Consider the following 12804-nt stretch of genomic DNA (forward strand, 5'->3'; position numbering starts at 1 on the left):
CAGGACCTCTGAAGATCGCAAGCATCCCGAGGCACGTCGCGAAGCATCTCGGTATTCAGTCCAGATGCTCGCGATGCACACTTATCATGGCACGGAATGATGTCGTACAAGACCATATTAGGAAGTCTCCCGCCTGTGCCGGTGGCATAGTCCAGGTGGTTCCTGGTCCGGATGCTCGACAGATCGTCTCAGCGTATTTGTAGCTTACGGTAAGTTGCAATGACCTTGTCACTTTGGCATCCTCGTCTGAACTTGAAGCTCTCCAGGTCTTCGTGAAATCATGTGAGGGTCTTCATGTCATATCCGTTTTCCAGTTCTTGTATTTTTCTCGGCTGTTTTGATACAATGTTATTGGTCCAGTCTTTTTACAGGTGCGCACATGGTGTCGACACGAATTGCTTCCACACGCTCCGTCCTTACATGTACGATATGTAGATAGATGGTAGATGTAGATGAGTCCAGTATTTTACTTGCCGGGTCTTGCCTCCCCCCATCCTGTACTCACCCCCTTTAAATTTATATTCACTGCCCCTTTACCAGCGCCCATCACAGGCAAAAATTTGTGCCATCGACAGCTGGAAAGAATTCAAGATTCGATTAGGCAAGGCTGGCAAGCTGAGATCTAAGGTCGCCGCCCGTCAGGCGGGACTGAGGACAGTCCTCGCTGCTAATAGCCTACTATTTAGCCTACTATTGTAAGAACGGGGCGTTTGATCCCACGGAACCAATTCGCGTAGCCGCCATGTACGTGCTTCACATGACCCCTTTGACTTGGGCGTGTGTTCCACTTGAGTTTCTATTGCTGACGCTGTTCTTACACCATCTTGGCCGCATCCAGTTTCAAGTGATCGAGCCCCTGTCAACAGTTCTCCTTTCCTCCGTAGCTGCACTGTTTTCGTACCCTTTCTCTCTCAATTGTCATGGCATCCTCCTGCTCTTTTCACGGTATTGTTGTATCCCGCCATGCCTCTTTGGGAGAAATTCAAAGCAGCGCTCTCGCAGGACCATGTTCTACGTCTCAGCAATGAGCACAATGGCTGTACATTGGCGCTACAGCAACGAGTGAAGAAAGACAGACGGGGAACGTAGTTTATTCCTCACTACTGCTGTAAAGGTCATCCACGAATGAGGGAGAGGATGTGGCTGATGTATACACCCTTCTTACAATATGTAGATAGAAAGATTCGAGTAGGCCGCACCGTCCGCAGGCGAGCGGATCGCTTGTACATATTAATCTACGGACAAGACTGTAATATGTAATGCCAATACGTCAGAGCCTCAGAGCGCCGGCCAGCGTGTCAACCCAATTTCCTAAATCCCAAGCGCCCAGCTGATTCAGTGCTGTGACGGAGACACTATTCACCGCGACTTAATCCCGCAGCGACGTTATCTAGTACATCGACTGGACTCATATCCTGCAAGCGCAATGGAAGAAGACTACAAGACAGACAGAGGTCCACCACCGCCGTATCCGACTCCAATGACCCCGACCCCCCGTCCGCCTCCCTCAGGCATCCGAATCCCGCTGCAGCTCAACTCTCGCATCCCTGATCTCAGATCCACCAGAGCACCCCCATGCTACGATGGAGACGGCGTTTCTCCAGTCTTCATCGGATCTGCAATCTTCCAAAGCTCTGTCCATCCCTGCAAGATCGCGCCTCATCTTCCGTTTCCCTGCCGCGTGCCATACGCTGGCACTGAGGTAGAGCATCAGGGGCGGTATGATCTTCTGCCATTTGACCCTGATGCTATGGAATGGGTCTGTACGAGTCTAGGTCGTATCCCTCAAGGGCGGTATCCTGTTGCTGGGGGTTATGAAGAGGATGGGACGAATTTGTATCATGCACGGGCTCGCGTGGGGCAGACCTGGGTTCCTGGTAAGACAGGAGAACATCTTGTGCGTATTCTCATTCTACCTATCTCATGATGTCTGAGTTCCTGACAGGGGGGATGCAATGTCGCATATGGTGGTCAAGAGCACGTCGTCTCAACAAGCTATGAGATCTTGTGGGTTCACCTGCTTATCTCACCCTATGATATCGGTGCTGACAAAATACAGGTGCTGGAGGAGTGCCACACATCTCGGGAAAGACAAATAGATTGGTTATATCGATACGGAGTATGCAGTCGTTCCAAGTTTACCTTGATAGATAGATTGATCGGAACATGTCTACCAAAACCAAGTGGACAACAGGGCAAGTATGAAGACAGGATACATCTACAACCGTAAGATGTCGCCAAAGAATACGACAGTGGTGATTTTTGAGTAGCGAGAAGCTACCCATGAAGCACGTACAAGTACAGATAAGCTCTGATCACCGAGCTCCCTCAACAACAGCAGGTTGTGGCTGGGTCTGTTGTGGCTGCTGCGGGCTGTGGAGCATACCAGTACCCAAAGCCTGCGTCCGGAACGCCAAACCACGTGTCTTCTCGATAACAGATTGATATACTGGCAATGGGGAGCGGTGGATCTCGATGACATTCTATAAAGAAGATGACGATCAGTGAATGAACTCTCCAGTACGACGTTATTAAGTGACACCGAAATGGGATCCGCACCTTTTCGAGGTCGATCTTCGCTTCCGCTCCCATACGAGTTTCGCGGATGAGGTTGACGATCCACTTCTCGCCTTCATCTCGTGAGAGATTAAGACGTTCCGAGAGGTCGCTGAGCACGTGGTTGAGAATAAAATAATGTGAAACACATGCCTCACTTACCCAATATCGATGCGTTGGTGTATACGGCAGTATGCCTCGCTAATCAGGTAGCGTGCATTATCGAGGAACTCCTCTCTGAACTCTCCAAGGAAGAAATCATCCCCGACAACACGGTCCGCAAGCGTCAGTTCCCGCTGTGCGGCCTCAAAGTCAAATTCGACGTAAAGCTCTTTCAGGAACGATGTAACAGGATCCTGATATTGGTACTCTTCCGTCTGGATGACCTTGACGATCTCGCGTATCGAGTGTCTCACACGCGAAGAAGCAGCTGTCCCACCTGCAGCAGACTTGCGAGAGAGGATGGCAGCGGTGGCGATGTATCGAAGGATCCAGGGACAAGAAGTTTGGATGGTGTTAAGGTAAGTGGGGGAGAGGAAGGTCTCGAGGAGGAGTGTCCGACCCTGAGGGTGGTTGAAGTAAACAAATAGAGACCAGTGAACGAGCCATGTCCGTGAATGGAGTTGCGTAAGGGCTGCGGGCTCGGCAGATGCCGTCAAGAGTGTTGAAGGTGAGCGTGAGTCAACGACGTCACGTAGGGTATTCAACTCTTCGAGAGCTGTCTCCCATTTTCCAGTGAGGATGTCGGAAGCAAGTTTACCCCAGTGGGCAGAAGTGTTGAGATCGTTATCGGTTGAAAGTACACGGAAGTGATACAGATAGTCTGCAGCACCGCTGTAGTTGCCGTAGGTATATTGGAACTGCCCAAAGTTGTATAAAGCAGTGATTTGTTCGAGGGTGAGCTATATGAAACGTAAATATGTTGCAAACGGTCAACGGTAGGCGAGAACGTACGTTGTAGTTATCTTTGAGGTACTGCAGATTCTGATTTTTATCTTGACGCAGTGCCTGTGCAACATCTGGGTTCTCGATCACATCAAGGACGGCTTGAGCTTCCAGCTGTAGGCGCTCATTTGTTGAGACAGCCTTCTCTCGCTTCCCCGAGAACTCTGGAAGATCGGGCACATATAAATCGACACTGATGTAACTTGCAACATGATGACGCACCTTCAGGGATCTCCTCGTCAGGGTGCAGCTGCTCAAACAAGCTGACTGCGTAATCCAGCATGTTCGTGCCCTTTGCAAGTTCATACTGCGCTGCTTGAACCTGCTCGACCGGGAACAACGAAGTTTCGACGAGATGAGCCAACAACGGGAACGCCAGATGGCGATCCAGGTAGGGTATTATCGTTTTTGATAGATCGTATTCCGCCATGGTGGTATGTACGGTCCTTGAGGCTTGTAGACCAGAAATTTTACGGTCGCTCAAACAGGAAACTGCATAGCCACCACAGGTGTAACGAACTGCGATTATTCGTGAGGCTTGACTCTTGTCCACCGCCTCAATTGTTCACCATGACTGCAATTACGCAAAACTTGCCCAAATTTATATCAGACCTTGGAATCTCAATAATTGGTGAGGTATGTTGTTTTTGTAGTTTCAGTCGCCGGGGGTAGTCTTAATATGTTGCAGAAATGTTATTCCTCGCTGGTCGAGAACCTCAATGTCGGGGACGTGAATTGTCTCAAGTACTCGCTCTCCAAGGGCTTGGGTATTGGTATCGTAGTTGGAGGCTCTATCATGAAAGTTCCCCAGTTAATGCTGAGTGAGTCTGTCGAGCGCCTTCAACTCGTTAGGTGCTTATGACATGCCAGTTCTTAACGGGCGCTCCGCTCGCGGTCTCTCCTTACCCGCATACGTTCTTGAAACACTCGCATATGCTATTACGGCTGCATACTCATACCAAAATGAGTTCCCATTCTCGACATACGGCGAGAATCTATTCCTTACTATACAGAATACCATAATTACTCTCCTAATCATCTACTTCCCGCCTCCATCACTTCGAAATGTACAGGCCACTGGCCCACGACTGGCAATCGCCAGCGCAGCTTCCGTCGCATCCGTCGTCACGCTGTATGTTCTCCCTAAAGATATCCTGTCTCTGCTGCAAATGGCCACGTTGCCACTATCCCTCTTTTCCAAACTCCCCCAAATCATGCAGAACGCACGTGCCCGCTCCACGGGTCAGCTCTCTGCGTTCGCTGTCGTTTCACAAATCGCGGGTTGTCTTGCTCGTTTGTTCACCACCGCCACCGAAGTCGGTGATCTCATCGTCACTGCTGGCTTTGCCCTTGCCCTCCTTCTCAACATTGTGCTCGGTGCGCAGATGTGGTTGTACTGGGGTAGTGACCACAAAGAAGACTTTGGAAAGACGCAGATTGGAGCACTCAGCGAGAAGGAAAAGGAAGACTGGGCATCGGAGAGGCAGGGAAGAGTTGATGTTGTCGTTACTCCAAAGTCTCCTGTACCGCGTCATACCGCGTCACCTTCAGGTAGAAAATGGGCAAGGAAGGTTGACTAGTACTATACCTCCGTTATTTAATGGACTTGATTTTATTTCTCCGTAAATTATGAATCCGTAAAGTCTCAAGGACTGATGCGCTAACATCTGCGTGTTGGACATCGACGATACGTAAGTACTACATAGGTTCGCTTCCGCCGGGTTGATGTTTGGTCTCCTCTCTTTGTCGCCACCACTCTGGCGCCGTATCGGCACGGGTCTGCTCCAGCATTTCGAGCTTTGAGAGCTCTGACTTAATGAAAGCCTCCAAGCCAGCAGTGACGATCTCTATTCCCTGCTTGGGTTCTGACTCTGGGGGCGGCGGCCATTGGGTCACCTCCACAGCACCACTTTGCATCTGGTTCTCGATGGAAGTAAGATTCTAATTATGAATGAGCACGCGACAGGTATACACTGGTGTTCAGAACAAACCTTGACCACATCTTTCAGTTGCACGATCGCTTGCCCCTGATTCATCCACTGCCGAACCGGGTTGACCTCCTCAGCAGTCCACTCACGTACCCTGGGGTCATCCATATGCGCGTTAACACCTACTGCCCCATCCGGATGTACCAGCTTCTCTGCACCACCAGGCTCGCTAAATAGCCTGTCAAACCACGATGCAACATTCGCAGATGCGTTTTTATCGAAGTCGGGAGCGAGGACGCGGGTCTCCGCATGGGATGATGGAGCATCGCCTAAAAACAAGAAGTCGTAACCGATGTATTTCTCCAAGTCGAACCGGTCCTCCTCTGATACTTCGGGGGTTTGAGCAACTTGGATGAAAAACCGGCCCTTGTACATAAGATGATGTCAACAGTATCGAGCGCGATTCTTAAAAGACTTACGGGTTGACTGTATGCCTCTATGACGAACGTTGAAGACTCAAACGGCGGAACCATTGGAAATTGCGCCAGGTAAAGCGGAATTAGGACGGGATAGGTGGCTTCCTGTCCTGGGGTGAGAAGGAAAAAAGGACACATTATCGGAGAGGACATACTATATTGGTTTTTATGAACCGTAGCTCAGAACGCACATCTTCATCAGAGGTGAAGGACGAGGTCCGTGCACGACTAATGACGTCGAGCGGATTGATAGTGTATGGCATACATACAACGTCAGAACCGTGTTGATGGATAAGGCTCTGAGAAAATGGGACAGCTAGACTAGGTTCGACTTGGTCATTTCGGAGAGCAAGCCTCCCGAGGAGGTCAAATGCAGCGCCTTGTGAAAGTGATCAACCTCGCTGGTATGCCTGCTGTAGAGATATCGCACCCGGTAAGTAACTATATGGACATGATCAGTTACAGAGAAACTTAATAAATGAACTAGTGTACCAGTTATTAAAATACGCGGTGACAGTTCGCTGCAAGGCTCAGCGTAAAATGAATGTAGCAGGAAGGACTTGAATATACCTGTCGCTCACTATCCCCATCATTCATGTATGACTCGACTTCTGAATCCAAGAACCAAGCAGGAAAGTAGACTGGTTGAATGCGGATGGGTTGAATTGGCTGGAAGTTTCCGCCGATATACTTTGCACCGAGCGACCCAAGGAAGTTGCGGAATAAGCAACCTACGGAAGCTGCTAAACCAACATGTCTGATGGCAGCCTCTTTTGAAAACGCAAATGGAATAGCTGGAACATGCTGGTCAGCAGACTGCAGGAGGTACGAGACGAATGCAGGTGACCTCTGACTTTTGGATGATATTGTGGTACGTTTTGCGAGTAGGTTCGTGGAGAAGACGTGCGGTTAATATCGCGCGCAACAGCTCGTGCTCGTCGTCGCAGCATTAGTCTACCCGCTGGACAAAGCTCTTGGACGCTTCGTACAGCAAATGCAGCCAAATTTGAGTGCAACTTGGAAGTGGTACACTAGAAAAGGAAAGTCGGTTATTTGTCACGTGAGTGAGCGATATACGTGTTCCGCAAAATATATGACCTGCTGGCAGCTGCAAATCATCTGCCTTCAGTCCCGCCTCTCCCTAAATACCTTGGTTCGTAATGCACTGGGTGTCAAACGTAGCCATTCTATGGCTGCTTTTTGCTGTTCTTGTTAGCGCAGCCGATCTCTACAAAGTTCTTGAGCGTCAGTCCAAGGCGTGTACCAACTGGTTTGGACTAGCCCGTCTGACTGATATACCTGGTTTCAGTGTCCAAACATGCATCGGAGCAGGATATCCGCAAAGCGTACAAGCGCCTGAGCAGGAAGTATCACCCTGACAAAAATACAGATCCAGGGGCGGAGGACAAGTTCGTTGACATTGCTCATGGTAAATCGAGTTATACACACTTCCATAGAATGGTATCCTCATGGTATTCCATCAGCATATGAAGTCCTTTCAGACTCCACGGTATGCACAATTCTCAAGTATTTCTTGATGTCCACTCATGATTTTAGAAACGCCAAATTTATGACAGGCATGGTGAAGTGAGTCTATCATCGACTCACTACAAATTATTATGGATATGAACACGCACCTTTTTCGTTTAGGAAGGATTGAGGGCGCACGAAGGTGGACAACAGCATCATGCCAATCCTTTCGACATATTTTCCAACGTCTTCGGTGGTGCCTGTGGGTTTTGTGATTCCTTGCCACTGCCTCTTTGCGCTGATCAGTAAGCAGTCAATACACAGCAACAAGTGCGCCGTGGACAGACTGCTCTCATTGAATTCGAGGTTTCACTCGCAGATATGTAAGCTCGTATCCTTACGTCTCTGCGACGGTTAACTCATGAGTTATGCAGGTATATGGGTGCCAATATTGACGTTTGTCTTGACCTTCCGTGTTGCTACACTAGTGGATTGACGCTTCACCCTTAACAGTTTACGATGAGGAAAAAGATACTTTGTGATCACTGTCGCGGCTCAGGCGCTGCTTCAGACGGCGACATCCATACTTGTTCAGGATGTGGTGGACACGGCGTGAAAACCTTCAAACAGCAAATATTTCCCGGCATGTTTGCACAGTCGCAGTCGACATGTAACGATTGCGGTGGCCGGGGAAGAGTCATCAAGAAACTATGTCCACACTGTAAAGGAGAGAAGGTGGTCGAGCATACACAACACTATACTCTGGAGTTGCAACCAGGTACACCAGAAGGGTTTGATGTCGTGTTTGAGGGAGAGGGAGATGAGAACCCAGACTGGGAGGCTGGCGACGTTGTTTTGAGAGTGCGAAGTAGGAAGGACAAAGGTGCCTGGTCGCGGAAGGAGAGCAGCCTGTACTGGCGGGAGACCATTGGCGTTGACGAGGTAAGCTTTGTTGACATTGTCCCTCTTCGACAGCTTATGTTCCTGCTTAAATTGTAGGCACTCCTCGGATTCCAACGTAATATCACGCATCTCGACGGTCACGTCGTCGAGATAAATCGCCAGGGAGTGACCCAACCTAGTAAGCTGCTCTCATTTATTCGCTTAATTTATCAGGGTGGTATTCAACTTCATCGCAGGTTATGTTCAAACTATAGAAGGCGAGGGGATGCCCCTGCATCAGACAGACAATTTCGGCGACCTTTTTATAGAGTACAATGTTGTGTTACCTGTTGAGCTCAGCTCAGATATTCGGCAAAGTGAGTGATTTCCAACCCTATCGTTCATGGTCTTGACTGCATTTCATAGAACTCGCCGAGGCATTTTATGGATCAAGTCACCGCGATAGAGATGAGCTATAGATTTCTTGGATAAATGGCAAATTTGTCGTAATTTATCTTTTTCCGAGAGCTTGTTAGTTTGCGTGAAAGTAGATTATCACCTGCCAAATCAAGCGTTGCGGTGCTGTGCATGACCTGCCCTAAGGTCGCGCTGCATATAAGAGAGCCTGGATGCGGTTTTGGTTTTCTTCGGTTCCGGACCCCTTCGGCATGGACGAGGTTGGTCGTATTCTTTGTACTTTAACTGAATGTCTCACTCAGTACTTGTTCTTGTAAAGCCGTCGTTTTAGTGCTAGTCCCTACGCCACGGAAGACCGGGTGTTAGGATAGCGTTTGGTAGCCAGGATTGTCTTTGGAAGATGAGTCAGGCAGAGTATCCCCTTGTCTGCATCGAGGTTGGTCTATTGTTGGTATCTTTGGCAAATCTCATAAATTTTGCAGTGGACTTGGGGCTTATAATGGATGAAGTGAGTTTGCTTCGTCTGCGGCAGTTGTGGCAGCCTTTTCAAGCTGGCCATCAGTAAGTTGAGACTTCCTGGGGGTGTGCAATTGTGCTGAAGACTTTTCAGCTAGTTTTTCCATGTGCCTTGGCATGCAGCCATCGTGATGAGTATGCTCGTAGGCGGGCATTGCATCACGTTTTGGTGTAGATTGCGAGGACGTGCATGTTCATGGGTTTAATCCCATGATGTTACCTTCAAATCAATTAACCCAGGACCAAAGTCTCCGAAGGGCACCTTTCCAAGGGTTACTCTTTGGTCGTGTTTTCCTTCAGAGCCTGCGTATTGCTTTGTCAAGTAGTAGTATGTAGCAATGAATTTATAAATGCAAAGATATGCGCGCAAGTGAGACTGTCATGGTGTTGACTGTTCCGCCTGGCCTCTGAAGTCAGAAGAGGCTGAGGCCAACCTAGAATATTTGAATGTTGACCCATCACTCAGCAATTGCACATATTATTTGTCATGAACCATTATTTATGACGGCGCGTAGAATAGTTGCAGAACATGGTGAATTCATGGCTCATGCCTGAATAGCAATGGTGAGATGGGAACACGTATGGACAGGTGACAAACACGTACAAGATAATTATACGATTTGCGATCATCACAGCGTTCAAGATACTCTCGCTGCGTTGGATGTAAATTATTAAAATCATGTAAGGTAAACGAGTAACAGTACCCACATCGATTAATCCTTCAATTCGTTTCTTGATATTCTGAGGGTTCGGCTGGAATCGAGAGGCAAGTTGTCGAGTCACTTCATTGACGAGGTCGTTATGAGTCAAGTGTTTTCTATCTTTCATGATGCGAACAATGCACGCCTAAGAGACAGTGGTCGTCAGAGTCTAGGAAATATGACGAGGGTGGATGTGAACCTCACCTCAATTTGATGGTGTCTTTCCTCTTCGATACGATGGCGAGTTTCTTTCCGCTCTTTGTTGGTTTCCACCTTGGCGGATATCGTGCTTATTTTGATCTTTTGCATTGGGCATGTGAAATCACTATTGAAGGAAAACGAGTCCGATGGATGAACATCTCGTCCGGGGGGATGTTTCTTAAGGATCTTGAATTTCGCACAGGCTAGGGATTGTAGATGGCGTTGAAGCTCGATATCTGGGATTGAAGTAGCCGTTTTTAGTTCCTGATGGGAGCATCAGATGAAACGGAGCATCTTAAGCTAGTAAGGACTCCAACCTCGTATGTAAGGAACTCATCCTCTGTCAAATCCTCGAAAAGCAGCAAGATCACGAGTGCAAATGTCGACACGTTAACATCGTGCTTCCTGTTCTTAAATTGAACACGGATGTCGGCGTTTCCGAGTGAGGGTTGCCATGCGAGGCGTCGTCCTGAGTGGCGAGAAAAATAGAAATGCTCGAATGACTTGCAAGCCCTGGTTAAAACTTCAGGGAAAATGCAAGATGCACTAGAATGAGACATCGGCCAGAAAGTCGACGTCATCACAGTCACAGAGATCTCCACTTCAGGTGCCTAAGAGTCCATTACATAAACACAAAAAACGCGGAGTCATGACACCTACTGAGACACCTTCAAGGTACTTGCGGTAGGCTTGCATGGTATCAGTGGATATCTTCATATCGTGGAACATGCCTTCCAGCTTTTGAGTGAATTGGTACCCGCACTCAACTTTGAGTTTCGCCAGCATGCCTCTTTCAGCGTCATCGGAGACCGACCTGCCAAGTAGCAGCCGTTTGGCGAGATGATTCTTGTAGTATCGTTCGAAAGCATCCTTCTCCGTGATGTACCGGAAAACCGTGATGGTCTTATCCAGGACAGCATCGACCTCCATATCGGTTTTCTTTAAACAGAATCAGCAAGCACAAGAATTGTGAGTTGGATCACTGACGCCTTTGAGGCCCTTCTTAAGGTTTTCATCGATAAAGAGCGAGATGTACTCTGGTGCCTTCTCGTTTAGATTGATAAAGTCTTCGAATGCCTTGTGACCCTCGTTAGGATACACAGGGACGACAGAACAGAACACCGACCTCATTTAATGAGCTCTCCACCTCCCTGTTACTCTCGAATGCCTGCGTCCAAACGCAGTCGAATTTATCCTTCAGATCGAGCACATTCTGTACCCATTTGAGGGCCAGTGTCAATGTTGGAAGCCCAGTAGCACCGCGACCCTGACCCTTGTCTTTTCCTTTCGTGATTTCAGCGTCATTAAGATCCCCATCGTCCATGTCTTGGCCAGTGTCAAGACTCGTGGAAGCAAGATTGATCTCTCTTCCTCTCCGTAAAATCGAATCCTTGAATGACCTCTTTAAGGTGGGCATTCCACTAGGAACCATGATAAACAGACGGTACAGACGGTTGAGGTCGCCAAATTTATCGAGGTCTACCATGACATCGAGGCCGGAATTGGGCATACTAATGACAGTCGAAAGATTATGTGTCAATAAATGGCGCTCGAGAATCTTTCGGAGAGGAACACCAGTGTGGGAGTAGAGGTAATGATATGTTCGTGCTTGTTCCGAATCGAGACGTTCCTCGACCTGCACACCATAAGGGTAACCTGAATTATTTGAGTGAATAGAAGACGTACTCTTCGCAGATACTCTGATGCATCACACGTTTCCAGAAGACGTTTACCTTCAGCGGAGTAGAAGGTTTCGCTTGCTGTTAGCACTGCTGGTTCTAGATCTCGCTTGTAGACGGTTTTGCCGTCATGATCGATGCTCAGCTGCAGAAGGACGTCGACGCACTCCTTCACCGCAGAGCGGCTGATGACATATCCGTCACGTTCAATTTGGATCAAGCTAAGCACTGCGGAGCTGATGTGGTCCTGTATTGGGGGTCGTATGATGTGCTTCAAAAAGAGATCTAGGCCAGCGTCCCATATTTCTGGGACATCATTAGCCTTTGTATAGACGCGATCCTATGGACGCTTCTGCGTGAGTTGTAAATGAACACCACGGTTGAATGCTCACCATGTACTTGAGAATATCTCGAAGCTTCGACATATTCCCAGTATGATCGTCCCATACACGTCTGAGAGCCCTCAGTAGCGACTCTCCTTCTTGGCTTTGCTGCACAGGATCCTTGCTGCTGCCACTGGGGAAAGCAGGAATGATTTCGCTTTGTGCTAACCTGTCAATGTTCTCCGCCACCAGCTGGCAGACCCCCTTGTATAAGACGGCACCATTCTTGTACAGCACCATATTGTAGGCGTAGCGATAGTTCTCCTCAAATGAAAGGTTTGATGCATTCTGGTTGTAGATTTCACGGATGTTCGTCGAGAGGCGGGACCAAGTTTCATCCAATGATACTTCTGATTCGTGCTGAGATTGCTTATCAACTGCCAGCAGCCTTCGTCGCACAGATCGCTTACTTTGCGGGGTGGTTTCTATCAAGATTCGTTATCAGGAATGCATGACTGGCAGAACGTAACACGCACGATTTTTGTCTTCACCGTGCGTCGTGCTGACAATCAACTAGCTCAGTAGATTCCCTCCATGCAAAGGTTCGTGACCCACTAGAAGCCATCATTCGAGAAGTAGTAATGATGTCACAGTAGTCTCCCCGAGGCAGACCATAGAAGGAAGACCAACTAGTCGGTAATGTTTGCCTC

General features: G+C 48.5%; 6 protein-coding genes across 6 annotated transcripts; 3 read left to right on the forward strand and 3 right to left on the reverse strand.

The window, feature by feature from the left end:
- The first annotated feature begins 1259 nt into the window (after positions 1-1259).
- EDB91DRAFT_1198784 (uncharacterized protein) lies at positions 1260-2582 on the forward strand. Its single transcript, XM_041320629.1, has 3 exons — positions 1260-1897; positions 1946-2007; positions 2060-2582. The coding sequence occupies exons 1-3, from the start codon at positions 1427-1429 to the stop codon at positions 2097-2099; spliced, it is 573 nt and encodes a 190-aa protein (XP_041180207.1). The 5' UTR covers positions 1260-1426; the 3' UTR covers positions 2100-2582.
- On the reverse strand, positions 2159-4010 carry EDB91DRAFT_74168 (eIF3 subunit 6 N terminal domain-containing protein). Its single transcript, XM_041328253.1, has 5 exons — positions 3724-4010; positions 3511-3665; positions 2719-3458; positions 2560-2668; positions 2159-2483 (listed from the first exon to the last, which is right to left on the reverse strand). Exons 1-5 carry the CDS (start codon positions 3929-3931, stop codon positions 2316-2318), a joined length of 1380 nt encoding a protein of 459 aa, XP_041180208.1. The 5' UTR covers positions 3932-4010; the 3' UTR covers positions 2159-2315.
- Positions 4011-4071: 61 nt separating this feature from the next.
- On the forward strand, positions 4072-5081 carry EDB91DRAFT_1048837 (uncharacterized protein; the record flags this gene model as incomplete). Its single annotated transcript, XM_041313430.1, has 3 exons — positions 4072-4137; positions 4190-4322; positions 4372-5081. 3 exons carry the CDS (start codon positions 4072-4074, stop codon positions 5079-5081), a joined length of 909 nt encoding a protein of 302 aa, XP_041180209.1.
- An 82-nt stretch (positions 5082-5163) lies between these two features.
- EDB91DRAFT_74212 (uncharacterized protein) lies at positions 5164-6935 on the reverse strand. The gene is made up of 8 exons (XM_041328254.1): positions 6753-6935; positions 6476-6699; positions 6398-6426; positions 6336-6346; positions 6061-6284; positions 5909-6010; positions 5493-5855; positions 5164-5442 (listed from the first exon to the last, which is right to left on the reverse strand). Exons 1-8 carry the CDS (start codon positions 6853-6855, stop codon positions 5200-5202), a joined length of 1299 nt encoding a protein of 432 aa, XP_041180210.1. The 5' UTR covers positions 6856-6935; the 3' UTR covers positions 5164-5199.
- Positions 6936-7065: 130 nt separating this feature from the next.
- On the forward strand, positions 7066-8736 carry EDB91DRAFT_1048858 (DnaJ-domain-containing protein; the record flags this gene model as incomplete). Its single annotated transcript, XM_041313432.1, has 11 exons — positions 7066-7150; positions 7215-7334; positions 7390-7415; positions 7463-7492; positions 7556-7637; positions 7689-7758; positions 7810-7831; positions 7889-8317; positions 8375-8456; positions 8515-8634; positions 8684-8736. The coding sequence occupies 11 exons, from the start codon at positions 7066-7068 to the stop codon at positions 8734-8736; spliced, it is 1119 nt and encodes a 372-aa protein (XP_041180211.1).
- An 832-nt stretch (positions 8737-9568) lies between these two features.
- EDB91DRAFT_1198793 (Cullin) lies at positions 9569-12788 on the reverse strand. The gene is made up of 13 exons (XM_041320630.1): positions 12710-12788; positions 12631-12656; positions 12565-12579; positions 12164-12514; positions 11779-12111; positions 11219-11728; positions 11080-11169; positions 10753-11031; positions 10410-10703; positions 10096-10356; positions 9899-10036; positions 9795-9842; positions 9569-9741 (listed from the first exon to the last, which is right to left on the reverse strand). The coding sequence occupies exons 1-13, from the start codon at positions 12720-12722 to the stop codon at positions 9736-9738; spliced, it is 2364 nt and encodes a 787-aa protein (XP_041180212.1). The 5' UTR covers positions 12723-12788; the 3' UTR covers positions 9569-9735.
- Positions 12789-12804: the final 16 nt, after the last annotated feature.

The sequence above is a fragment of the Suillus paluster genome, assembly GCF_016628075.1.
Source record: "Suillus paluster strain FC165 chromosome Unknown EDB91scaffold_11, whole genome shotgun sequence".
Lineage (NCBI taxonomy): Eukaryota > Fungi > Basidiomycota > Agaricomycetes > Boletales > Suillaceae > Suillus > Suillus paluster.